The sequence below is a fragment of the Podarcis vaucheri genome (assembly GCF_965113315.1).
Source record: "Podarcis vaucheri genome assembly, chromosome: 5".
Lineage (NCBI taxonomy): Eukaryota > Metazoa > Chordata > Lepidosauria > Squamata > Lacertidae > Podarcis > Podarcis vaucheri.
Window position 1 is genome coordinate 72,631,165 of NC_138763.1, and position 27,769 is coordinate 72,658,933.

General features: G+C 45.2%; 1 protein-coding gene across 3 annotated transcripts in view; it reads left to right on the forward strand.

Annotated features, from left to right (window-relative positions):
- UNC5B (unc-5 netrin receptor B) overlaps positions 1–27,769 on the forward strand; it is a 216,738-nt gene that overhangs the window by 102,724 nt on the left and 86,245 nt on the right. For all 3 annotated transcript variants that reach the window (XR_014219592.1, XM_082222021.1, XM_082222022.1), the window contains exons 2-4: positions 11,747–11,968; positions 21,360–21,503; positions 23,957–24,060. Coding sequence is in view for 2 of the 3 variants with exons in the window: in XM_082222021.1 (XP_082078147.1) it covers positions 11,747–11,968; positions 21,360–21,503; positions 23,957–24,060 (470 nt within the window). In the remaining variant the exon portion in view is untranslated. The remainder of the gene's footprint in view (positions 1–11,746; positions 11,969–21,359; positions 21,504–23,956; positions 24,061–27,769) is intronic.

The following is a 27,769-nucleotide window of genomic DNA, read 5'->3' on the forward strand; positions in this document are numbered from 1 at the left end:
TGATGCCTGAAAAAGAGCTCAATAGCACGATCGCAGGGTGTCTGCCGAGTCGTGCATTATTAAGTCCCATACATTATTAAGCCCTAGTCATGTTAGGCAGTCATTGTTCTAGTCCTGAAGGAAGACAAGGAGAGGGAACAATTTCTTTTGACTCAGCGGAACGGTTTATTATCTTGGAAACTCAAGTTATTAACCCTAGCACATGGTGTTGCTTTATTTCGGCACAATGAGAAGAGGGGGCCCATGGCTGTGGTGTAGGGGTCTTTTTTCTGACAGTTGCTGAGAAATAGATCTGCTGTGTTTTTGCACTCGGGATTTAAGTAGGAAAATCCCACCGAGTTCAAATAGGGTAGGAACCTGGTTCCACTTGTCTTTCCTTCTAAACTCTGCATTTGCTTCGAGTCAGAGGTTGTTCAAACACGGTGCTTTCGTTTCTGCTTAGCCCGCTATTCGGCATTTAGCGTTCATTAGCTAACCCTATAAGTTGTTCTCTTGCTAGGGAAGTCCATTTATCTCTCCAGCGAATGGATGAGCGCTGCCAGCAGAGCTACCTGGGGGCAACTTTCTGAGGGCTGGGTGGGGCTAGAGGCTAAAAGGGGTGAGCAACAAATATAAATGTCACCTTTAGTCTCTATGAAGGTGACTATAAAGACTCATGCACTCTTCTCTCTAACTTTCATCCAGGCAAGCAGGAGGCATTGTCAGAATTCAAAGACACATTCCAGGCAGGCAGAAATACTACAGGTTTGAAGCAGGGCAAGTGAGTACAGTGGTACCTCGGGTTACAGACGCTTCAGGTTACATACGCTTCAGGTTACAGACTTCGCTAACCCAGAAATAGTACCTCGGGTTAAGAACTTTGCTTCAGGATGAGAACAGAAATCGCGTGGCGGTGGCACAGCAGCAGGAGGAGGCCCCATTAGCTAAAGTGGTGCTTCAGGTTAAGAACAGTTTCAGGTTAAGTACGGACCTCCAGAACGAATTAAGTACTTAACCCGAGGTACCACTGTAGTGTGGCCCAGGGAGGGAAGGAGGTCCAATAGGAACACAAGAATGCTGCAGTACAATTGCTAACAGGAGTGAAGCCTTGCCAGCATGCAGCACCTGTGCTCAGAGAACTACACGGGTTGCCACCTGGCTACTGGGTCAAATTAAAGGTGTTACTATTAGCATATAAAGCCCTCAACAACTTGGAAGCAGTTTACCTATGAGGTTGCTTTAACCCACATGCGTCCACTATGAACGTTGGTGGAATTGGCACTTCTGCAGGTGACACAGACTACCTGCTCTGTGTCTCATTGTGTGGTAGCACCTACACTTTGGAACCCCTTGCCTATTGACATCAAGCAGGTCACCTTCACAGTACTCTCTCTGGTGCCTGCTAAAAACATTATTGTTTAGACAAGCCTTCCCATAGAAACTTAGAATTGTAGAGTTGGAAGATATCCCAAGGTCCATCTAGACCAGTGTTTCCCAAACAGGGTTTTTTGGACTACAGTTCCCATCGTCTCTGACCTCTGGTCCTGCTAGCTAGGGATGATGGGAGTTCTAATCCAAACACAGCTGGAGACCCAAGTTTGGGAAACACTGATCTAGACCTGGCATCCCCAACCTGCGGCCCTCCAGATGTTTTGGCCTACAACTCCCATGATCCCTAGCTAAATAGACCAGTGGTCAGGGATGATGGGAATTGTAGTCCAAAACATCTGGAGGGCCAAAGGTTGGGGATGCCTGATTTAGACCAACCCCCTGCAATGCAGGAATCTTTTGCCCAACATGGGACTCAAACCCAAGACCCAAAGAATAAGAGTCTCATGCTCTACCAACTGTCTCCAGATGCTTAGAATGTTAAGGTAATTTTAATCTGTTTTAGTATTTTAGCTTTCGCATGTTTCAAAGTATGGCTGTGATTCCCCCCCCCCCATTTTATTGGGGGGACGTTGTAAACTGCTTTGAGGATTTTTTTTTACAATCAAGTAGTGTATACATTTTATGAAACAGGAAAAAAATTAAATGTTTAGAGGCAAAGCGACTTATAAATTAAATAAACAAAACATAAAGTTAAGCCTGAGAACACAGAATTGCCCTGATAGAGGTAAGGACGTGTTTTTATTCTCCCAGAACTGCACTGTCATGAGGTGACCCACAGTCAGCTTCCCTGACTGCCACAGGCTTGTGTCCTTGCAGGACTTTGCCCTTCACTCTTGGTGTCGTTGATTCAGGACATATTTATGTGTTTACGCAGTTACACCATTTTGAGGGTGTGGGGAGACAGAGAGAGAGAGAGTTCCAAGGGCTGAACGATGACAAGGCAGACATTACTTTCTTGGTTATCTGACTGAAATTACAGAATGTTGCGGTGACTTCTTCAGATCAGGACAGAAGCGCTCTGAATGAGCGCAGCCCTTTGTGGTCTACAATACTTGATAGTGTGTGTCGCCTCAAATAGTTTTATGGTGTGCGTCTGAAAAAGCACAGGGAGTGCTTGGTGTGTGTGTGTGTGAGAGAGAGAATCTCTCTCATTCTCCAGGCATGTTCTTTGCAACCTCAATTGCCGTGGAATAGAGCACAAGGAGAGCAACACAAGCAGGAGGGCAGCATTCTAGCCCTCTGTGTGTTTGTGTGAAAGTATATCTCAGCGCATATATGTATGTGTGTCTGTGCACACATTGGTCGAGGGACAATGTGGGGGCCAGATTCATGGAAAGATTAAAAGGACGATCCTTTGGATGAATTCAGGTTGAAATTGCAATTGATTACAGTGCAGACTACATCTCCTCCCCCCAGCCCCAATATCTTTTCATTGTTGCTGCGTTCCTTAAATCTTTTTCTCGTGAGAAATTTCTGCGCTTCCTCCAACACTGCACTGCGGATTCTGCTCTATGCAGCTTCAGACCTGGCCTACCCAACTCACAACCCACCAGCTATGCCTTGTGCCGGACTAGGAACTTGACCACATCCCTGCTTTTGTAGTTCCCAGCAGGTAGCAGGCAAGGGCTTTGTAGGGCTATGGGCAAACGTGACTAATAGGCTCACTTTGACTTGTTAGGTTGCAAGCTGTGCAGGTGTGGTCTGGGTGCCCTGCACCTGCCCTGCTTTTTGTTTCGTTTCTGTTTTGCCATCCTTTCCCCCACTCCTTCTGACAATCTCTCTTCTCCTCCTCCATGCTATTTTAAAAGGCATGGGGCAATGGTATGTTCCCTGCTAAACCAGCTGAAAATAACAGGTTGCTGAATGGGACCCATAAACTATCTGCTGTTGGTGGGAGAGACGGATTCCATCTTTTCATAAGGGGTCGCCCACTGTGACAACTGCTCCCCCCCAAAAAAAATAAAACCCCACACCATCAGCTTTTCTTTGATACTGGATTTTGTTTTATTTTTTCCTTCATGCAAGGCCTCCTTAACAGAGATTGCTTTTTGTTTTTTCTCCCCCCACCCCCATGAAGAAAAGCCAAGACCATCAATCCCTTTGCCTACAATGCAACTTGTGTGAAAGAGAAAGAGGCTGTTTTGTGTGCGTTGCAACCCTCCCCCCCAACTCCAAAATAATAAATGGGGTTTTCCCCCCACTGAGAGCATCAGCTGAGTCGAGAATATGCAAGAGGTTTCCCATGCGGTGGGTGGTCAGGCTGGAATGAGCAAGGGTTGGGAACGAGGGGTCTGAAAGACTGTTTTGATTACTTATGATAAATGTGCTCTGCGTGTAACTTCCCCCCACCTCTCCCCCCCAAAAAACATCCTTCGTTCTCTAGCCCAACATCTCTTTCTCTCCCCCCGCCCGTGATCCACTTGAACACCAGCTTGCACAACCTGCAAGGCAGAGGCAATTCCCCCCCCCTTGCCCCCGTTGTCAGCTCTATTATCCATCTAGCGCTTCATCTGTTTTACACAGCATTATTGGACCAGGCAGTATTTAGTGTTTTAGTTGTTTGTTTTGTTCTGTTTGAAGAAAAAAGGCAACCATTGCTGCCTCCTCGATAACCTTTGGCCAGCTTAAGGTCCTGAGCAGCAGCCAATTATTATTTTGTTTTAACAGGGGCACGTTTTTAAACGAAAAAGCCTGGGGAGCTGACTGCCCTGTTTGGCAGTGATTTTTAATAGCTTTGCTTTGAACTGAGCAAGGGCGTGAAGGGCTAATAGCATTGGCACATGAGAAGAGCCCAAAGACCCATTTGGTACAGCCTCCCGTTCTGACAGATACCTATAGGAAGCCCCAAAGCACAACCTCAGTGCAACGCCGCTCTCCCCACTTGTGAGTTCCAGCAACTAGTGTAACATAGGCATATGATTTCCAACAGTGGAGTGGAACCTAGATGCCATGTTCAGTAGACATTGATAGCCTTGTCCTCCATAAGTGAGTCTGATCCTCTTTTATGTTCTCACTTTAGAAGTCTGGTGCTCATCCCAGAGCAGAGATGATACCTTATCCTAAGAGGCCATGCTATGCTTTCTGGGGAACCATTCTAGATTCTTATCAATCCCTATTTAGGAGCTTTCTCTCCCTTCCTGTGGTCCAAAGGGAGTTTTGGACAGATAGAAATGTTAAGAGAAGGATCCAGATCACCAAGGGGGAAGGAAAACCATAATTGGGAATGAACCCACAAGCCCACAATTTTCTCCAAATTAAGCTCTGACTCATCTGTGATTTTCTCCATTCGAAAAAGAAAGAGAGCACAGAACCCCAACTTCTGATGACCAGATAGCCTTAATTATAATCAGCAAAGAAGCAGCAAGTGTCTAGTTGGCTAAAGAAAATGGCCTTGATTTCCTTTAGATTAATAGTGAGCATTTGACATACCCCCGCAGGAGGCTGTTCTTATTGCCTTGTGCAAAAGTGGAGTAGTCTGTCACCTACTTCTTTTTTTCTTTTCCTGCTAGGCAAAACAAGTGAGCAGGCTATTTCAAGTGACTTTCTGCAGCCATATGACATGGCAGTGTGTGCTAGTTTTAGTCCTTTTGTGGGGTAGCATCAACATGCAGGAAGCTGTTACATTTTGAAGACGTCAGGCCTTGGAGATAAAAGTATTTAAGGAAAATTCTACATTTTTTCCCTGGTAGCTATGTGAACAAACTCTTGTTTGCAAATGGGCCTCCTCTCTTCCACAGGTCTCAGGAGAGTATTCATGACTGTCAAGGAATAGGTGCAAGAAGGAACAGCCCACACAAACACCATAAACTATAGTCTCTAGATTACGTTTTCTTTCTTTCTTTCTTTCTTTCTTTCTTTCTTTCTTTCTTTCTTTCTTTCAGAAGCATTTAGCCCTTGTAGAACCCAATATATATGGCAAAATATGGAGGCACTGTTCTGCTCATTTGTTTGTGAGAAACCAGCTTGCTCCTTCCTTTCAGTGTGTTGCTGTTGTTTAGTCGTTTAGTTGTGTCCGACTCTTCGTGACCCCATGGACCAGAGTACGCCAGGCACTCCTGTCTTCTACTGCCTCCCACAGTTTGGTCAAACTCATGCTGGTAGCTTCAAGAACACTGTCCATCCATTTCCTCCTTTGTTGTCCCCTTCTCCTTGTGCCCTCCATCTTTCCCAACATCAGGGTCTTTTCCAGAGAGTCTTCTCTTCTCATGAGGTGGCCAAAGTACTGGAGCCTCTGCTTCAGGATCTGTCCTTCCAGTGAGCACTCAGGGCTGATTTCCTTAGCCAGTGAAAGAATTCATAGTAATTACTGACATTTAGAAAAGCTGATTAGCCAAAGAGAAGCCTAGAGTGAAACATCCCTTGTCTATAGAAGGAACTTCTTGGTTAATTTTTAAGCCTTTGATGCTGCGCTGCCTAGTGGAGAAGTGATTGCTCCCTAATAAAAAAAACAATTCAGACATCCAGAATTCTAGAGTAGTTGAGTTTGTATACATTTTAAAAAAATTACCTTGTCAGTGCCAATGCAGATTAAGCCTATGATTATTATACCTATAAAACAGAGAGTGTGGGCAGTTACCCAGTATTGTTAAACTATTTTGCTGGGGGAAAGTAGGCTTTTGAGCGCTGCATACCAACCTGAGGTGTTGTCCTGTGGACATTCATGATAGCATTGGCAGATCGAGTGTCCCAAAATAGTGAGGTGCTATGAAGCTGCAAGAAACCCAGACTAATTAAATGCACTCCTTTTTATGATTCCAGACCTTGAATTTTAAACATTAGTTAGTGCAAAGGTGAGGAGTGTATGACTTGCTCTATGTTCTTATAGTTCTGTAGCACCCTGTTGTAGTAAAAGCTTAACCTTATATGTTTTATAAATAGTAGTAAATGTAGGATTCTTCTCTTTCAAACTTCATCTGTCTAGCAGTGCAGTATCCATCTTTCCCTCTTCCCCTCCCACAATCTGAGCATCTAAGTCAACCTCACCCAGGCCATCACTTCCATCATCCCTGCCCACTGCTCCTGTTTGCTGGGGCTGTTGAGATTCTTAGTTCCACAATATCTGGAGGGCAGAAAGTGTGAATTCATTGTAACTCCAAAGTTTCGTGCAAACATTTTGAACCCTGTAAGTAAAATGTGCCACCTCAGGCAAGAACTAGAGATTACAGAAGTTGTGGAGGTGCAGCCCTGCGGTTCCTTCTCCTCAGTCCCATAACATCTAGGGTCATGACACTGCAATGCTGCAAGCGTTGTCTGCTCTTCATTGATTGTCTGATACAGACTCAGGGAAATTTATAGCACCACGATGTTGCAACATGCATTGAGTAACCCAGATGTTAACATGGGGTGGGAAGGTGTTGCTGCTGTTTTCGACAGCAGCCCCCAGCACCATCCTGACACATCCTGACATTCCAGGCTCTGCGAGCCTTGTTCTCTGGCACCAATACAGCAGCTAACACTGAGAAAAGCAGCAAAGAGTTTGCTCTGCGAAGTGCCATGTATTGAGCAAGGCGCTTCTGAAATACGGGGCATCCATTATGTCCAATGGAGCTGTCATGTTCAGGAATAAGGGACATCCCTTTAGCTGAGGGGCATCTTTCAGCATGAGCTCAGGTGCCCTGAGTTAGAGGCTGACAATGAAGGAATGTCAGGAGCTGGAAGATGAATTGTGCTCTCCTTCAAGATGTCTCTTCCATGGCAGAGGTGCTGGCATTTTTCCTTTGCAAAGGGCTGTGTGGTTAGTCCTCTATCCTGGGCTTTAAATTGGATGCTATGTGCGCGCGCGCACACACACATGCCAGCAACAACATAAAAACTCCAACAACAGAAACACATCAGCACAAGCAAACAGCAACGAGAAAACTTAATTGGTAGCTTCAGGCCTGTGTTACAACCCTGGCCAGGGATAATATATCTTTAAGTACTTGTAATCTTTTGAAATTCCCCTCAGCCCAGCCTGAGAGAGGACGTGGAGATTACCAAAGGGGCGGAGGGAGAGGAGTGACTTGGGGGAGAAGAACTTTGCCAGACGCACTTTAAGAGACTAATGGATTTCTAATGTTTACATTCTTTATATACAAACCTGCTTTATAAATGATCGTGGCATTATAGCTGTAAAACAAAGTCATAAAAACAGCCTGCAGCTCAGGCATAGAGCATAAATGCCTTTTTCCTCAGGCAGATGAAGGAGAGGCAGAGTGGAGAGCAATCAATATTTATGGGCCTTATCTGTGTTTCCGTGGTGCAGTCAGGGAGATGGCGCATAGGCTTAGGTATGTTACCAGTCTCTGGGGTTGGCCCTGAGACTTTTCCCCACAACCACCACTTCCTGATAGGTGCCTGTGGCATGTCTGAAACCACATATGCCAAGAGTCACTTACGGAGTTCCCTTGCTTTGATGACCACAACCACTTTTTCCTCTTTTCCCCTGGGCCAGAGGACGTTTATTTATTATTGTATTTTATCACAGTTATATCCTGCCTTTCATCCACCATGGTCCCCAAGGTGGTGTACATGTGGCTCCCATCCAGGACCTAACCAGACCTGGACCTGCTTAGCTTCAGCAAGGTGGTAGACTCCCATGCCTTCAGACCAGACCCTGGGATTTCCGTCACCATCTGGTTCCATTTTATTGTCTGAGGCCGAATTGCCAAATACAGCTATTAGATAGTTGTGGTTGCAGAGCCTGGCGTGCTCTAGTCCATGGGCTCACGAAGAGTCGGTCACGACTAAATGACTAAACAAAATGATATCTTGGGAAATATTTGAGATATGGCAGTACAGGCTGCTTTGAGCCAGAATATTCACAAGCAATTTTTTTTTGGGGGGGGCACCTTATTTATAACAAAACCTTCACAACTTAACATGTCTTCCCCATCTCCAAATGCTTGTTATCATTGGACCAGAGAATTTGGCTTTTGTCAAACTTGAATGCTAGTTATTTCCTCTGCTAAGGGCATTCTCTTCTGTTTTGGGGGTGGTCTTTGTTTTTGTTTGTGTGTGAATGGTTTTTATTCAAAGCTCAAACAACAGGCGGTCAGAGAGAACAATCTGTAATCACCACTCTGCTGTCTTTAAGCTATGGGACCTACACTGCAGGGCATTTTATTCCAAATGATCATCTTGGACTTGAGCCTTTTTCAATTTTAGCTCCAGAAAGGCCCATTCATCACAAAACCATCATCTTGCCTGCCCTGCAACTTCCTGCCTCCTCCGTTCCGCTCTGGGATGCTCCTGGGTACCCGGCGAACTGCTTTGGGCTGCAGCTGTGCAAAGGCTCACAAGGGCTCGCCAGGAGGACATTGTGTGCCCTAATTACACTCTGCATCCCTGTGCAATTGGTCGGGTGCTGAGAAAATTACAGACCTGCAAATGAAATTAGGAAGGGGATGCCTGGCAGCAGCAGCAGCAAAGAAACCAGGGAGCATGAGAGAGAACGAGAGATTAGCCTGGAGTTTAATTCGTTGTTTCCAAAAGAGCAGTTAATGGATTATGACAAATGTCCTACTGCTTTCCCTAGTGCTGTGTTAAAATGGAAATGGAAAGTCAATTTTCCTAAATGGATTTTAAATGGCCAGCCATGTGTGTGTGTTTGTTTGTGTGTGTGTATTTTCACAGGCTGATTTCCCCCCCCCCCCAGGATACATCTCTGGCATCTGGCTTCCTTGGGCCTATTTCCCTTCGGGGTTTGTTTTCTAAAGGACTCAAAATGGCAGGCCCTGGTGATTTGTGGACAATCTCAAGATTGGCTGGTACTTCATTTGGGTTGTAGGGTTACCATGTGTCCTCTTTTCCAGGGCAGGTCCTCCTTTTCATGGGTGTGTAAAACAAGAGTCGTCATAGAGATCCATAGTTAAAAGCAGAAATTGGCAAATGTGTCCTCTTTTTTGCTCTTCAAAATATGGCAACCCTACTCCAAAAGCATTTCCCTTTAGTCCAATCTCACAAGTTCAATCTGTAGCATGGGATCCACTTTTCAGCTATTACAATATATGCCCATCTTTCTTCTCCTTCTCTCCTGCTCTCTTTCTTCCATTCTTGCCTTTCTGACTTTCTCTTCTTTCTTTACTTAATTCTTTCTTTACTTAATAATAAACCCCCCTTTTAAAAAGGTGTGTGTGGGAGGGAGGGAGGGAGGGAGAGAGAGAGAGAGAGAGAGAGAGAGAGAGAGAGAGAATGATTGTGCAGCTCAATTGTGTGGCATGACCCAGCAGCTGAAGGCAATATATTATCCAAGACCTCATTTCTTCTTTGTAACTTGGAAGCTCATCCCCAAGACTGCCTATATTTTTGCTTCGTTGCAACTATTTGTTTACTTTTGGTCTTTATCCTGCAGTGCCCAGGAAGACCCTTGGGAGTGCCAAGCAGGCTGGACACAAAGCATGCTTGAATCATGAAACATCATAGGAACACCATGCTTGCCTTAGCTCTGCCAGTACTCAGAGGGTTTAATAGCAGCACACAGTGCCTACCGTGTGTGTGTGTGTGTGTGTGTGTGTGTGTGTGTGAGAGAGAGAGAGAGAGAGAGAGAGAGAGAGAGAGAGAGAGAAATATGGTGCAGTTGGCAGGCAGGGTCGATCTGTGTTGTAATCCCTTTCAAAATTGCTACAGGCTAGTGGAGAATGTTCTCTGAATATGAAATGCTTATTACTTATATTCTGTCCTATATTCTATACTTAAGAGGCTTTTCCCCACTCTTCATCCTTCAGGGCTGCCCATCTCAGAGGAATATCCCCTGGAGTCTTTCCCCCAACAGAAAACACATTATGTATCTCCCCCTACATACTCTCTTCTGTGTATGCAGCTGCCCTTTCCCAAGAGTCTGAGTACATATATCTCCTCAGGGCTCAAAGCCAGGAGCGAAGCACCCAGACTTGGGTGTCCTCTGTCTCCCAGGGCTTGCCAGTCTGGCTCCAGTTTTATCATGCAACTCTCACTGTATTGCTAAGTGACTGGAGTGCAGTCAAGATCCCTGCCATGTGGCTGTAACACATGAAGGATGCAATCCTACCTCCATTTGGCAGTAATATGTTTAGCATCTGTATGATGCTTTAGGAAAGGGGCAGGCAACTTTTTCTTTTGTTGAAGATCTCATTCTCTCAGGGGTAATCTGACACGGGCCGCATGCCAGCGATGGGTCAACATTTCAATCAAGCTATCGATCTGCTCCCTTTCCTGGTCAGGCACCACAAGTTCATATCTCATAAACATATATATGACATTGGGGTTTTATTTTAATTTTGCCCTAGTGCACACTGTGCTTTTGCTGAATAGTAGTTGCCATTTTAATGCACGTTTACGCAGTTTTGAGAGATCGTTTTGGAGCACTTCACAACCTGTTTTTGTTCTTACCACCCTAAACAGATTGGTGTCATCAGCAAACTTTGCACTATCACTGCTCACTCATAACTCTACATCATTTATGAAGAACTTAAAAAATCCCCACAGGTTCCAGCACTGATCTTTGGAGGAACCCATGTCCTTTTTGAGAACTGTCCATTTACCCCTACTTTATGTTTTCTGTTCTTTAACTAGTTACCAGGGCAGATACAGAAGGACATCGGGGGTTACCTAAAATAAAGTTGACCCCCATAGCTCTGGATTGTCCACCTGTGCTTTAGGACATCCAAATACTTTATATCTCATTAATCCTGCAAGGTGGTATCCTCATACTGTTGATTGGAGGAGGAAGGTGGCTGAGCAATAGTGTCTTGTCTGAAGCCATCTATATGGTCCATGGCAGAACCAGAGACTTCCAGATTCTATCTCTTTCCCACAGTGTTATAGTAGCTTTCATGACTTGCCCATGAGTAACCTATATTGAAGTCCATGGGATTTAGTTATGAGCAAGCATATGTAAATGGGTCTTCAAATAGTACGCTCTGATGGTTCTGTAGAAATTGTCCCACTAATAAGTATGCTTCCTTGCTTGCATCTCTGTTAAGGATTGGTGTCCCTAGAGAAAGGAAGTGACAATGAACTGGTTCTGATATGATATTCTTGACCCAATAAACCATGCAGCATTGCACTGAGAACAATAGTTGTGTTTGCACTCTCTATCCTCCCTTTCTTATCCCTTGAATGCCTTAATGCAAGAATCCCAAACCAGGAAACGGTAGTGACTACAGTCCTTGCTTTCAAACCACGGTATATATATCTGAATTGGGCCAATGACTATGCAAATATATTAAGTTACGAAGTGGGGGTAAGAATAAAGGAAGCTGCAACTGACAAGGAGTCAAAAAGTTATGAAATTCAGGTTGTTGTCCATCAGACACCGTTCTTTCAAAGCCAAGAACTGATGTCGGGTTATGAGGTCTGCATTGCTGCTTGAAGCACGTGGAGCTAAATTTCTCACATTTCTCCTCTTTCATTGCAGGGATTGAGTATGGAGAGGTGCTTCCAGATTCCTTCCCATCAGCCCCTGCAGAGTCCCTTCCCCATTTCCTACTGGAGCCACAAGATGCCTACATTGTGAAGAACAAGCCAGTGGAACTGATCTGCAGAGCCAACCCTGCCACCCAGATTTACTTCAAGTGCAACGGCGAGTGGGTGAACCAGAATGATCACATCACCACAGAGAGCTTGGACGAAATTACAGGTGAGAAGGCTTAGAGGATCGAACCATCTCTCAGGCCCATCTGGGACCAGACCTACTACTAGGTAGAGTTAGGCAGCTGCCTCAGACAGCACATTTTGGAGATCAGGGAGTGGCAGTGCGGAAGTTAGAGGACAGAACTGTGTTTGCCACAGGGCCTGCCTACACCATAAGCCAGCCTAAATTAGCCCCCTAGATTAGCCTGCTGCCTTCAGGTGCAGAGGAGAGCACTGTTCCTTTGCCAGTACTGAAGAAAGATACCTTCACCTCAGACACCAAAATATCCTGGGCCGGCTCTATGTGTCAGCTCTTCTCTTCTTTTCTACCCTTCAAGCATGATATTTTATATCTTAGATTTTTATTTCTCCATTGAGGCATATGCTGCAGAGCACGTCCCCATATGTTATATAATATATTTTTTTAAAAAAATACGTTGACTTGCCTTCTTTTGATAGCTGAGAATTAAAACTGACAAAAGTTCTCCTAGCCTGTCTTTCATTCGGAGCAGTTCTGGGATGCTTGGTCAGAGGAAGAGCACTGGGCCAAAGCAAGTGATTTTTCTCTCTCTTTAAACTCCTGTCTATATGAAAGCTCAGCAGAGGTTCTTCAGTGAGGAGACCAGACATGGTGGCCAAGCCTTTCTGACAATCAGCTTGTGCACCAGTGTTGCCCCATGAAATGAGCAGCCACCTGATAATGTTGGATGTGTTTCAGGGTAGTGGTCTTCAGCTGGTGGGTCAAGACCTGCCATTGGGTCATAGCCTGATCTAAAGTAGAACAGCACAAAAGCAGAGCAACTCTAAAGGTAAAGGTAAAGGAACCCCTGACCATTAGGTCCAGTCGCGGACAACTCTAGGGTTGCAGCGTTCATCTCACTTTATTGGCCGAGGGAGCCGGCGTACAGCTTCCAGGTCATGTGGCCAGCATGATTAAGCCGCTTCTGGCGAACCAGAGCAGCGCATGAAAACGCCGTTTACCTTCCCACCACAGCAGTACCTATTTATCTACTTGCACTTGACATGCTTTCGAACTGCTAGGTTGGCAGGAGCTGGGACCGAGCAACAGGAGCTCACCCCATCTCGGGGATTTGAACCACCAACCTTCAGATCAACAAGCCCTAGGCTCTGTGGTGGGTGGCGTTGTCGGTTAAACCACAGAGCAACTCTACCACCATAGAAATATGTGGAGTGAGAGATAGATGTAGACATAGACACAGATGGATCTGCAATTGTTTGTTGGGGTTAAAGGTGGGTCCCAGGTCTGAAAAGATTGACAGATACTGTTCTAGGGGACACACTCAGCTCATGAACTGGCCTGGCCAGCTCTCTCTCTCTAAAGGGAACCCCCAGAATTGTCTGCAGTTCACATGGTTCTCTGAAAGCAGACTGATATAGAAAGGTTTTCCTGGAGGTAAAATGTCTGCAAGCCAGAGTAGTAGTAATGTACTACACCCGATTGTTTAGATAAGCCCTTGATAACACTGAATCACGGTGTAATTAATTTCAACATCCTATTAGGGCGAATTGTATCAACATGTCTGTGGTGGAAGAAACAAAGTCCCACTCTTAACGTGCAAATTCATGCTAGTATTTAATAACTACTGTTTAGGCATATTTTCATTAGATTTTCCAGTAAAGTGTTTCACAAGAGGTTCTTAAGAAAACCATATAATCTTAAAAGCAAGGGTTGGTAAAATTCTGTCATGGATCAGAAACTTGCTAAGAACAAGAAAGCAAGCAGTAGGGAAGCGTAGTCAATTTTTACCGTGGCAAGAGGTTAGCAGTAGGTTCCCCACAAGAATCCAGACTGAAAGTTCAGTTTTATGCAGAGATGCTGCTGGGGATTTTCAAGGATTTTACAGCCATCCTCCAGCAGCCTTCTGTTGTGAACTTGAATGGGGCTAGCCCACCAAAGTGAATGATTTATAGATTGTTGCCTCAGGACGTTAGAAGTCTTGCTGCGATTGAACTTCATAGAATCGGGTCTCCTTGGCTTTGTGACAGACAGATCCTCAGATAACTCGCACTGGTTCAAATTCAGTTCAAGGGTATTGTGCCCACACCTGATCAGTGCCATGAGAAATTGCGTCTTAGTCTTGTTTGAAACAAGCTCATCAGGCGATGTCCCAGTACCAAGCTTCATCATTTAAGTCATGAAGTCCTAGCACAACCCTGGAAATGGGCTATATGTGCATGGAATTGGCTTACCCCCAAACTAGCACTGACTGTCCCTGTAACCTGCTTGTGGGCTTCCCAGAGGGACCTGACTTTCCACTGCCAGAAACATGATGTGACGAGGTGGGCCTTTGATCTGATCCAGGATTGCCAGTCTTATGTTCTGATACTTTTTGAAATACAGTAAGGGATCCTGTATTGTCTATATCTTCATACCAACTTTTCTGATCAATTCTAGCATACTAAAATCTAGAGAGAGAGATCTCTTTCTCTTTCTTTCTTTCTTTCTTTCTTTCTTTCTTTCTTTCTTTCTTTCTTTCTTTCTTTCTCTCTCTCTCTCTCTCTCTCTCTCTCTCTCTCTCTCTCTCTTTCCACACACACGGGCAAACTAGACATGGTTAGGCAGATGTGAAAGATTCTGGTAGGCCTCAGTTTAAGTAGTTGTTCCATACCGATCCAGGGCTGAAGTACTATTTTTCTCTGACTTCAGGCGATGGAGCAAATGTTAAGTAATATTTAATCTTAGCTTTCAAAAATCTTCGCCTTTTCTCTTGTAACAAAAAACACTTGTCACCACTTCAGCTGATAACCCCTCAGCCATCTCATGTTTAAAAACAGGTCTGAAAATATCTTAACATTCACCTGCCTCTCTCTCCCCAACCCCGTCTTAAAGTTGCTTAATATGCCCCCCCCCCATTATTGTGGACAAGTGGTTCCACAAAAGAGGGGAATATTCAGCCCAGCTTGATCCTAAGTCATGTTCTGCTTAGAGCACTTCTCTAGATTTTCCTCAGTCATGGAGGAAGAGTCTTCGAGATCCATTGTGAAAAGGGAGTCACTAGTAGAAGGGCCAGACCTGTAAACAAAATGGTCCAGGTGAGGTTTTTAGGGTTTGGGTCATTTTGTTAAGTGAGGAAATATTCTAAACAACAGAGGTAGCTAAATGGGTGGCATAATCTGGGATGGATTTTAATACAGTGCCAACTACTTATAAATAGCATTATAACTTCTGCCCATTAAAACTACTCTTGTCAGTTTCACTCCAAGAACTCATTACAAGGTCGCTCATTGTATGGTTTCCACCTGAGGGCATTTTCTGCTCCTTTAGAATGTAAGAGAAGCTCCTTAGTATGCTAATTGCTTCAGCAGTGTAATAGCACATGGTAAATCTTCTGAGGTGCTTAGTGTGGGTACTGATGACACTTTGACAACCTAGGCCTGATCAGTTCGTTGTGGCCAAGCACTGAATTTACACACGTCAGAAACAGAGTCAACTTATGACCAGTTCAGAAAAGTGTGTGACCTGCACCACCATAATTCAAATCTCATGAAATCATCTCTGAGGGCTGATTTCGCAGCCTATGTTTTCTGGTCAGAGGATAGTTTCTGTGAGCAATGAGCAATCCCTGCACCCTTAGAAATGAAGGATGGCTTTTGACATATCAAAAAAGCTTCACCTACCTACACAGTCAGCTTCACATTTAGCTGCTTCCCACCCCCATTACTTCTCAGCAATGGAACCTGGGCGCTGTGCTGAAGATGCAAATATAACCTGCCCTGTTGCCCTAGATAAGATCCATTTTGGAAATGGCAAACAAGTACCAACAGCCAACTTGCGGAGGAGACTGAGAGGGTGGCTGGTTGCACTTATTGGTAGATGTCTGATACTGCTGAGTGTGCATGCTTGCCAGGACTGTGCATGGGGACAGGCTTGATTAAACAGGTGTGGCCATCTTGGCAATTTCAGAGAGGTGTTGCTAATTCCATTACATGATCCTTCATCCTTGTGGTGCCTTCTTGCTTTTCCTCACTCCTGCTCCCCAACCCTTTTGTTTGGGAGGTGCTGTAGCTCAGCAGCGGAGCCCGTACCTTGCAGGCAAACAGTCCCAGGTTCAGGCTCCGGCGTCGCCAAACAGGGCTGGGAAAGAATCCTGCCGGTCCATGTGGACATCACTGAGCTAGATGTAGCAACATTCAGACTCAGTATTGGGCATCCTCCTTCGTTGGCACATCAGCTGCCATCACCTTTATTTCTAAGTTCGTGCAAGCATCAAACAAAATGGTCTTCTATGCGTGCTGTACTTTAATTGTTAGAGTTCTGCCCTCTTTGTGTATTGAAGTGGCACCTTGCAAATGCATGTACCCACGCTGAAATTTTAAAAAAGCAGAGCAGTGGTGGCAGGTATATTAGCAGCAGTGGCCAACATGGGGGGAAGAGGTTCTGGGATAGCAGTGGGTAGTGGGACCAGAGGTTTAAAATATTTGGTTCTCTGTAAGCAAGGACTCCTACCCTACACCCCCCCTGTTAACTGTGGAAACTGTCATAGCATAGTAGTCCCAATCCTTTCAGAGCCAGGGCCCAAAAATGCATTTGAGGGACCCATTTGTTGATTGTCCTTTGCCATATGTTTGCATGGTGGTGATGCTGCTGTTGTGACCCACCTTAGATCAGGCCACTGTAGTGGGTCCCAACCCACCAACAACCAGTGGTTTTGCATGAATGAGCAAGCATGGGGTACCCAGCATGAGAATCCCCCCCCCACCTCAGTCCTACTGTTCCCATATTACCCAGAGCAAAAAGCCATGGTTTGGCTTAGTGTTGTGTATGAAACCAAGTTTATGGTTTGTCTCACCCCCCAAAAAATCATGAGTGGTACGCCAAGAACAAACTGTAGTATTATGTATGAACTGAGCCAGTCTTAGTCATGCTGATAGGGATCTTGCAAGAGGTTGCCTATATTGGGTATGTATGTATGTATGTATGTATGTATGTATGTATGTATGTATTGAAAAAGCCATGGTATGACTTGGGCTCCCATCATCTTCTTTTTCATTAGCAAGAAGTGGTTGCAATGTATATTATTAACAGGCAGAAAATATTTCTTTTCTTCCCCTTTCTCTCTTTTTCTCTCTCTCTCTCGCTCTCCCATTTGCTCAGTGCAATCTCTCTTTGTAAAACAATTTTAAATGAATATATAACTGTAATTAAAGCTTCCATTAAACAAGTCCGCGCTGCACTGTTGAACTCACGCAAAAAGTCCACATTAAATGCCTTCGAGGGCTAAATTATTTAATTAGGATTGAGGTTGCCAGCATGAATAGCAAATGGATTTGCAACAGGCGGGCAAGAGGCTTTAATGTCCCAGGAGACCACTTGCCACACATTCCTGCCATCCCGCCTGCGCTGCCATCACACCAGCGAAAGGAGCGAGACATGTTAGGATGTGATCCACAGGCACTGTACAGCAAAGGAGAAAGTTGGAGGAATTAATATTTCTTAAATATTTTAACTGACTACCATTCCATCCTTCTCAAAGGATTTGGTGTAGGGAGCCACACACACACAATCATACCATTTCTACTTTACATTCAGAACTCAAGAAGCACTTAATTGTCAAAAAAATAAGTAAGTCTTGTCCTCGGGTTGCAGGTAGGGAAGGAGGGGAATTTAAATTCTGTCCGCATTTATAGGTGAACCTGCATAACTTGCCGTTTCCCAAACATTAAAGGTAAAGGTAAAGGGACCCCTGACCATTAGGTCCAGTCGTGGCCGACTCTGGGGTTGCGGCACTCATCTCGCTTTATTGGCCGAGGGAGACGGCGTACAGCTTCCGGGTCATGTGGCCAGCATGACTAAGCCGCTTCTGGCAAACCAGAGCAGCACATGGAAACACAGTTTACCTTCCCACCAGAGCGGTACCTATTTATCTACTTGCACTTTGGTGTGCTTTCAAACTGCTAGGTTGGCAGGAGCAGGGACCGAGCAACAGGAGCTAACCCCATCACAGGGATTCGAACCGCCAACCTTCTGATCGGCAAGTCCTAGCCTCTGTGGTTTAAACATTACTCAGACTGAAATGCTGCCACCCTTCTTCAAAATGCACGCTTCTCAAAATTTTGCAACACAGTTCTCCAGCCAAGCAATGTGTACAGAAATGCATCTATTAGGACAAAGCATGAATAAAAACGCATGCGTTATTAGTGCAAATAGCACACAAGAGTGTGTTCTTGTCAGAGATCAGTTGAAACTGACCCATTTGCCACTCTCCAGTTGACGAGCTGGCAGCATCCCTAAGATGGTTGGGTGGCACTTTGTATGCCTCCTTCTGGCAACTCCTACAGCCCAGCTGGTGCCAGACATATCACTCTGCTTTCCTTTGGACCACATCAACAAGGTCTTGTCGTTTGGGCAGCCCAGGACTTCCATATGCACTGCCCAGGCTTGCATCCCAGAGAGGTCAAAAAACAATGTGGGAGGCATATAAGCTGCAGGACTGGCAGTGGACGGCCTAGATGAGAAACGATTGTCTGTATCTTTCCCATGCTGCTCACATTCTCAGCTTACCTAACTATTATTTGCTTCCTCTGAGGATCCACTTCCTATCCACTGCCTGCCTGCCTCTATCCCTGCCCATAAATCTGTTTCCCCCTCCATCATTCATTACATTTGTGCCCAGCTGTTCCTCCAAGATGACATACATGGTTTCCCTACTCCCATTTTATCCTCACAACAACCCTATAGTGACTGGTCCCACATCACCCAGTGAACTTCATGACTGAATGGGGATTTGAGCCCAGGCTTCCCAAGGTAAAGGTAAAGGCTTCCCAAGTACTTTCTTCCAAAAGCTGGGACTTGGGCTAGTTGCTGAGTCTAAGAAGAGAATGAGAGAACACTATGAATATATCCTGCAGATTTAAATGGGTTTAACAAGCAATCTTGTCTTTCAAGAGAATTCTGGGAATTGTAGTTTGGTGAAGAGGGTCCAGATCTCCAGACGTTGATTCTCAGTAGCAGCACCAGGCTATAACAGACATGCCCTCTTCCCGGGGAATTCAGTGAGGAGTGTTCAGTGATCTCTGAACAGACTAATGCATGCAGGCTACAATTTGCAATATTCTTTGGTGAGAAAACCAGGGAAGAGCACCAGAAAGGGTTTGTGGTAAACAAACTTTGTCCATGGATATAACAATTCAAGCATGGTCACCCTTCAGCTTATGAACACTACAGGTAATTAAGTTTGGGTTTGAAAAACAGAAGTGATTTGAAGGTCATGGTGCAAATATACCATTTATTTATAGAACGGGTCAGTCCTGGTAGTTTAGAATTTGAGCAGATGCCTTAAAGTATAAAGAAAGAGGCTTCTGAGACCTATTCTTATTAATAAGATGGCAGCTTCCCAGACCCACAGAAAGCAGTTGGAAATGTCAGCCACAACAGGCTCAAATCCTTTATCTGTCTCTACCTACCATGTTCATTAAAGTAGCAGCCATCTTTATTGAGGGCATAAACATCTTCAGTTCACGTTGCATGTCTTTAGTACCACCGTTTTTGTGTGTGTGTGTGTGTGTGTTTTATAAGCAAATGAAATACAATTGTCATAATGGGAAAGGCAAGAGAAGCAGTTGCTTCAGCTGCTGCTGAATCCACTCTGCTCTTCATTTGTAGACAATTGGCAGCGAGGTTTTACTATATTAAGGCAATAAGATTAAAGCACATGCTTATGTGCCTTGCTGAATTGAGGCTGTGATTTTTAATGCGACGGTGAAGCGATTAAGGTTGCACTAAAACAGGAGGAGTAATGGGGTATATCTTAGCCAGTAGTAATAGCGGCTCTTTCGTAAAACAGCTGAATGTTGATAATGGCTCTATCAGAGTTATCACCCTTGGGTGACTCTAGAGTTCTGCCCTCGATGGGAAGTTCATTTGACCAGAAACAGACTCCCTTATGACTTGAGGAGCTGCTTCTTTCAAAACATATTTCATTTGCTCAGCCTGTTGGTACTCAGTTCTTAATCGTCTAAAATTCTCGCCTCCTTCCACTTCTTTCTTTTTGCAACTGCCTCTTTTCACACACAAACACACAGAGAGACAGACAGACAGACATAGCAACCATTATTGCCCTACTTTATCCCTTGGGTTGGTAGAAGTTTATCTTCCCTATAACATGAAAGTACCAGATCCCCCTCCCCTTATGTGGCCTAGCAGGGCCAAGAAAACTGTGTACCAACTGTAGATAGCTTAAAAGGGGGGCAAAGCCCCATCAAGATATTAGGCTTTTGTCCTGGACTGTACATGCCCCCTAGCCAATTAAAGAAAGTATATGTGGACATTGAGATCTGCTTTATACTGAAGTCAGACCATTGGTTCATCTAGCTCACTCTCATCTACATGGCCTGGCAGCAGGTCTCCAGGGTTTGAGATTGAAGTCTCTTCCCCAGCCCCCTAGCCAGAGATTCTGGGAATTAAACCTTGGGCAATCTTCAAGCAAAGCAGGTATTCAAACTTAATTTTAAGAAGCACTCTGTGGGCGGTTGGGGTGGAGGTAAAAGATGAAAAAGTGAGAAAGGGCTCCTGAATCTTTGGCCGTTGTCTGGAAGAGGCAGGACCAGCTCAAGACATTTTGTTGCCTGAGGCAAAAGACAAGATGGCGCCCAAACTCGCATTCCACCATACTGACAGTTGAATCTTACTTCAACACTAGCTGTGGGTCAGCATCCTCCACTGGAGGGCAACAGGCCATCTTAGGGGACACAGAGCCAGAGGGGACACACAACTCTCTCCTCCAACACCTTCTGCTTCCAACCCTACAACCCCAAGGAAGTGCCGCATGAGGCAACCCTGCCAAATCTGCTACCTAGCCCAAAAGAGAGACAGGGAGCTGCCTTCTACATTACGGTAAACCCTCACCTGTTTGACTTGTGTGATGGTGATTCAACCCTAATTCCAACCATATGTAATTGCACAAGTCAAGTCTCATGCAAGGCGGGGAGCTTGAAAGCAACAGGGGGGGAATCTGCTTCATTTTCTGCAGGACAGCTCTTCAGATATTTGACAAGTGCTATCATGAAATCAATTGAAGCTCTTTTCGTAGGTAGTGAGGAAACCATGGATGTTATACTCAACCATGCCTTCTTTCTGGTGTGTAGGACCACCATTTCCCCTTCTACCCTTGCTTCAGCCCTGTGTATGCATTTCTCACTTCCATGCAGTTGTTTCTTTCTATATCCTCCCATATCATAAAATCATAGAGTTGGAAGGGGCCCAAGGGTCATCGAGTCCAACCCTCTGCAATGCAAGAATCTCAGCTAAAGCATCCATGGCCCATGGCCATCCAAGCTCTGCTTTGAAACCTCCAAGGAAGGAGAGTCTACTGTCCTAGCTTCTCATCCCCCCCCCGGCTCTCATCATTAACCCTCCTCCTTGTTTTCTCTTCTTCCAGGGCTCCTTGTAAGAGAAGTCCAGATTGAAGTCTCTCGTCAGCAAGTGGAAGAACTCTTTGGCTTAGAAGACTACTGGTGCCAGTGTGTGGCATGGAGCTCTGCTGGGACCACCAAAAGCCGAAGAGCTTACGTCAGGATAGCATGTAGGTCTTGAGTGTGTTTAACCTTCCTTCATACAGGTATTTTTCATACTGTGCACTTCTCCCAGGTACTTAGTCTATTTGTATGTAGGGACAAAGATGGACAGAATACCCCCCCAAGAGCCACATTGTAAGCAGTTCACGTTTGCTCAAATGTGAGCCGCTCTATACATTTTGGGCATGTTGGGGTGTGAGTGTGTGTGTAAGAGAAAGAAGGAGGGATACCCTTTGTTGGAAAGGATAATTTTATGTTACATTTTCCTTTGTGAGGGTTGTGGGTTATTTGTTTTAATGAGCAGAACAAGACAAAAGAGAATTCATTTCATCATAGTTTATTGGATTGTTTGATTTAAGGATTTCAGTGGGCTTTTCACATATGTTCATATATTTATGACCCCATTCTCATGGAAGAAAATGAGAGCCCTTGACGGTGGGATCAGAATGGCAAAGATTAGGCCTTACTGTGTGTTTAATAATCGAGGATGGAGGCAAGGTATTTTGATGTCAGGGGAAGTTTGTTGTCTTTATGTTCGGATGCCGCTTGGAAAAATATTGCCAAACTTGACGCGAGAGTTCTTGAGGTGGGAGCAGTGCTCTTCATTGACATTTGGACACTCACTGCCATTTTTAATCAAGCTGGCAGACCGCAATGTCCCTTTGGCATGACTTCCCCTGTCTTTCAGCACAGAATAGATTTGGCTGCTTTTCAATACATCATCTCCAATTTTGGCATGATGGCACCTGTAGTGGGAGTGGCAATTTTTGTTAATGTTCAGATGCCAGGTGTCATTTTGCATCAAGATGGTGGACTAAACATGACTTTGGGTTGACTCCACCCATTTTTTGGTGTGGCACATCCAATCTCACAAATGGCACAATGTTATTTTTATTTCTAAAAAATATGCAGTGCTTATATATCCGGGCACTCCACACTAGTTTCAAAATATGTGGCTTTATTTTCTACATGGCTCCCTTCCCATGCTACAAAAAAATAAAAATAAATGTATTCTCAAGGATTAGAAATGCAAGGATTATAAATTTGTGCGAACAGGCACTATAAACTTGCAATATGCAGTTCTAGAAGCAGTGGTTGTTTGAGGGATGCTAGCCAGTGAACTTTCTCGTTCCAGCAGATCATGCTGTGATAAGATCTACAATGATCAAGTCTTGTTCATAAAACAAGACAGCAAATTATCATCATTGTCATCATTGTAATCATCCTCAAAAATAATTACTTTGGACAGCATTTATTTTCATTGGAACAGTTTGTGAAAACTGCTTGAGAGAAATTAGGTGGGTTTTAGTGCCACCTACTGGTTAATACTGGGGCTTGTTTACTTGTGATACAGTTTAGTTAAGCACACAAAGTTCTTTGAAACTGATGCAATATTCAAGTATTAAGAAAAGCCGCTTAATATTGCTAATATATTCCTGTTCCCTGTGGCTGCAAGCGATACAATCATTCTCTAATGTTGATGTACAGAATTCAGAACATTTTAGCAAAGGTTTTAATGCACGGGGAAGGAATAGTAGGGAACTGAGATATTTTGTTTGGGAGTAGAGTTAGTAGAGGCAGAGGCAGATCAAGTAATTTTGCCATCTGAAGCAAGCACAAAGTGATCTCCTCTTTGCACACCGTATACTAAAGCCAGCTGGACTTGTAGTTGTCTCCTACTTCAGCATTTGGGTTAGATTAGTTAGATATTGGAAGGCATGATGTACAGCAGACATAACACTGTTGTCCAGCACTTCACCACTGCTACCCACCCACCCAGATTCTACCGCTTGAAGCAGCTCATCACCACCTAATGGTAGGGCAGGCCCTGAGCAGACACACAAAAATATCATGTCCTACATTTTATGGAGAACAGCTATGCAGGGCTCTGAAACCTTGTCCTCTCTCAACTGTTTCACCCATTTGATTGCAAGCCCATACATCTTTGGAAGCAGAAGTGGCTTACCACCAAGTAAATATATCTGAGTGAGTGTAAAATACAAACTCTGCATGTCCATCCCTCCTTTAACTACCTCGATGGGATCATCTGAGTGCTTCTGAAAACCCTTATTGAGATAACCCGTGAGACCAACGGAATGGCACCACGAGGACTTTTAAGCAGTGCATTTCCCCACAAATCTCCACATCTTCATTTCGGTAAGAATTGGCAGCCTTGCTAAATAAGGAACCTCATTTAGCAGATTTCTCCCACCAAAGAAGCCTGAGAACCGTAGTTGGTTAAGGGCGCTTGCAGTTGTAGCTCTGTTAAAGTGTAAACTGCAGTTCCTAGGGTTGTGGGCAGGGGAGAAAAATGTGCGTTAAATCTCTGGTGCGTACCCAGCCTAAGTTCATGCTGAGCTCTTGACATGCCGCCCTCTCTCAGCTGGTATGACAAGGCAACTGAGCTCTGCAAGTGAGTCCTGGACTGATGCCTGGTGCTTGTTTTGTTTCCCATTCGTAGACCTGAGGAAGAATTTTGACCAGGAGCCCTTGGGGAAGGAAGTTCCTCTGGATCACGAAGTGCTTCTGCAGTGCCGCCCTCCTGAAGGAGTGCCAACAGCCGAGGTAAGCAAGGCAGGCCACTGGGGGGGGGGGTTGCGTTGGTGGCAGCAGCCGCCAGCTGGGAGGAGCCTGCGGGACTGAATTGCGATTATTCCCACAAGGCGACGCATGCTCATGTTGTGTTTCTGCGTGGTGATTAGCATCACTGTTATTAAAGCGCACATGCAGCACTTTCCCATGTGCCAAGGGATGTGCAGGGTTTATCTCAGATCACTGAAAAAGAGAACATTCTATACTTGTTTAATTCCTTCCTCTGCCCATAAATGTGAACTGTCTCCCTTCACTTTGGCTCATTGTAGGTACCTGCTTAGCAGAAAATAGACTGACACTTCAGTCCTAGGCGTAGGGCGTTGTTTACTCAAAAGAAAGTACCATTACACAAGTAAGCCTGTGTAGGGTTGCACTGCCCAGGCTACGTGGCTTTTGGGGATGTTCCCCATTTAGAGAACTGTACACTTTAGCCATTTTGACACCCACCCACCCCCACACACCCTTAGGGGGAAAACAGGTGCTTTAATTTTTCTTTGCTTTCTGTATTTCTTTAGTTGGGCCCACGCAGGTCCCAGAAGAAGCCTAAGCTTGAGTTCTCAAACCTGTTTCAACTGCCTGGTTGTGAAAATACTAAGCTTCCATTAGTCAGCCAGTTTTTTGAGCTGCAGAAAGGAATCTTACCCTTCCAGTGCACTCCTGCCATTGAGCTTGGATTTATTTGTTTTACACCACCACCACCCCCGTCGCCACCAACCTCAGTGGTGGCCCTATTTCTTATACCCTGTTACTTTGGACAGTTTTATCCATGTCACATGGAGGTCAGGCAGCTGCAATTCTCTTCTCGCTTGCACTCCCTACACACAGTTTTCAAGGCTTTGGTGACATATTTGTCTCTCCTAAGGGGAGGAAGCTTGGTGGAGTGAGCTTTATTCCGCTTTGTAAAAAATAAACCAAAACATAATAGCAACAACAACTATGGCCTGGCATTTCTGCTGCTCATCATGGCTTCTGATCAGGAATTGCCCTTGTAGACAGCTCTGATCTCTTCAGTGAGGGTTGCGGCGAGGCAGGCAGACGAATCTTGTTTCTGAAGAGGTTGCTTCAGCTTGGCACCATGTATCTCCTCAAAACTGGTGGTGCTAGCTGTGGACTGGGCACATAGCCAGAGCTGCCAAGAAGTACACGGATTAGTGTGTGACGCTGCTAATACCCATTAGGATAAGGCTGCTCATGCAAAAAGCCACAGAAGATAACTCTTCTTAGCCTCATTTTATTTTACAGTACCGCTATCAGGCTAGGGCATAGACGCAGAGCTGGAAAGCACCCAAATATCATCCTGTTCCCAACCTCCCGCTGCAAGGTGGAAGCATCCATCCAGCAGATCAGGCCCTCCACCTCATCAACATGCGCAACCGGATCACAGTGCTCAACAAGCAGAGAGAAGATACACTGCAAGCCTCTCAGAGCAGAGCAGAAAGCTGGCTGCCACAATTATAGTTCAGGCCCACAGCAGAGAGAGAGAGAGAGAGAGAGAGAGAGAGAGAGAGAGAGAGAGAGAGAGACTGTATAAACAGTCGAACTAGGGCAGGTGAGACCTGCATCCTTACACAGCCACAAACCTCAATGTGTGACCCTCGGCAACTCTCTCTGCTAATGTATCTCAGAGGGTTGTTCTGAGGATGAAATATAGGGGAGAACTATGAAGGCTGACCCAAACTCCTTGGAAGAAGGGCAGGAAAGAATGCAATAAATAAACAAACAAACTGTAGGTGCAAACCGATGATGGGGACAAATATTCCCGCAACGGACAAAAGGGCAACATCTAGAGATGTTGATGATCCATGGATGGTTTGGGCAGCCATGCTATCTAGAGATGCAGTGAGTTGTACTACAAAACATTGGGGGGGGGACTATGTTGACAAAGGTTGCTGTAGACTAACTGAGGAAGCAGCCACAACAGTGGGTACATCTTGAAATGGAGTCTAAAGTGTGAGTTCATTTATCAACACATAACCCAGGTGTTGGGAAATTTTGGCCCACCAGGTGTCGCCGAACTACAACTTCCATAATCATTGGCCATGCTTGCTGGGCCTAATGGGAGCTGGAGTTCAGCAACATCTGGAGGGTCAAATGGGTTCCCCACACCTGACATAGCCCCTCAATAAGCCATCCCTCTGTATCCTATTAGGTGGTGAGGAGAACTTTACCACACTTCTGCACCTGATCAGACACAATCAAGGGAGTGGCAAAAAATCACCCTGCCCCTTCTTGCCAAGTTTTCTTAGATGGTGGTGAAGATGCTGTGCAACTTAACATGCATAAAATCACGTGGTGAATGGCCAACTGAAATCACCCAAAACCTTTAGGCAAGAAAGCAGGGGAAGTTACTTGGGGGCAGGAAGAGTGACAGGGAGCTGTCACAAATAAATACTTGTGCCCAGGAGGTCCATGGTCTGCTTGGAAAGAGATGGCTGCTAAGCAAGACCAGCTCTCAAAAGGACCCAGGTTTGAGATTGCACCTGGAGACTTAGAGCACTTTCCCTGACAGTGATATATATCTTTTCCTACCAGGCTTGTTCTGGCAGAATGCTTTGAGATTCATGAGCTAGGGCTGTAGCATTGCCTCCAATGGTGATTGCTGCCCTCCCATTAAATGTATTACTTTTCCATAAGACAGATGCTGGAATAAATGTTTAAAAGCCTCCTGAAATATCTGTCTCCTGCTTTTTTTCCTTTTTCAATTTTAGGGTGTTATTCTAACTCAGACATGCAGACTTGTTTTATATATTGTGGTTGCTGAGATATCTGTCCCCCACCCACCCACCAACCAACCAACCACTCTCCAAATTTGCTGGCAGTTGGTAACCAGAAACTTCCTGCCTTCCTCCTACAGCTGGGCACATCTGCGCCTTCCCTGAAGGCACACCGTGAATGTGAATAATTGTAGGCAAGGATGCAATTTTTCCCATTGCAGCCCATTAATAAATCACGGGGAGCTGTTACTTCCAGCCACCCTCTCCCCACTATGCACACCTCAGAAGCACACACACACACACACACACACACACATCTGCCTGCTTCTTCCAAGCAACTGCCATAAAATTCCAGCTGGGAGTGTTGGCACCTTAGCAGATTGCCAGTTTACAGCCAGGAGAAAAAAAGTGTGCATGAGGTAAATGAGTCGGCTCCCGGAGCCGGATCGGGGCCGTGATGGATAGCCTCGCACCAAGGCCGTCTGCTTTCATTATTCAGCAGAAGTGTTTATTTTAGGCAGCGGATCTGTTATTCTGACACCTAATAATGTACTTAACCTCAACACCTGTTCAGCCCTGCCTTCCCTCCCTCCCGCATGGGCTGATCAGCCATTAACTCCTCGCAGGATTTAGCAACGAAAACACAGAACGAATTGTTTTCCAGTGAGGGGGAGAGCAATTAGAATTAGGACGTATCAACATTCCTGGAATTCCCCTGACAGTGGCAGAGCTTCGCACAGGGGTCATCTTTAGCCTTTGACACCCCGTGACCCGGTGCTTCCCGTGTAAACGGCCCAACTGGTGTAACGGCTGGAATATTAGCTTGCGTTTGGGGAAATTCCAGCCCCTGGCTCCCTTCCGTGAGGCTCTCAGGGTGTCGCAGCCTTGTCACAAGGCAGAGTGAGGCAGCATCTTCAGGCAGCCCATGGGGAGCATCACAGAAGTGGTAGCAAACAGCTGCCCCCAAA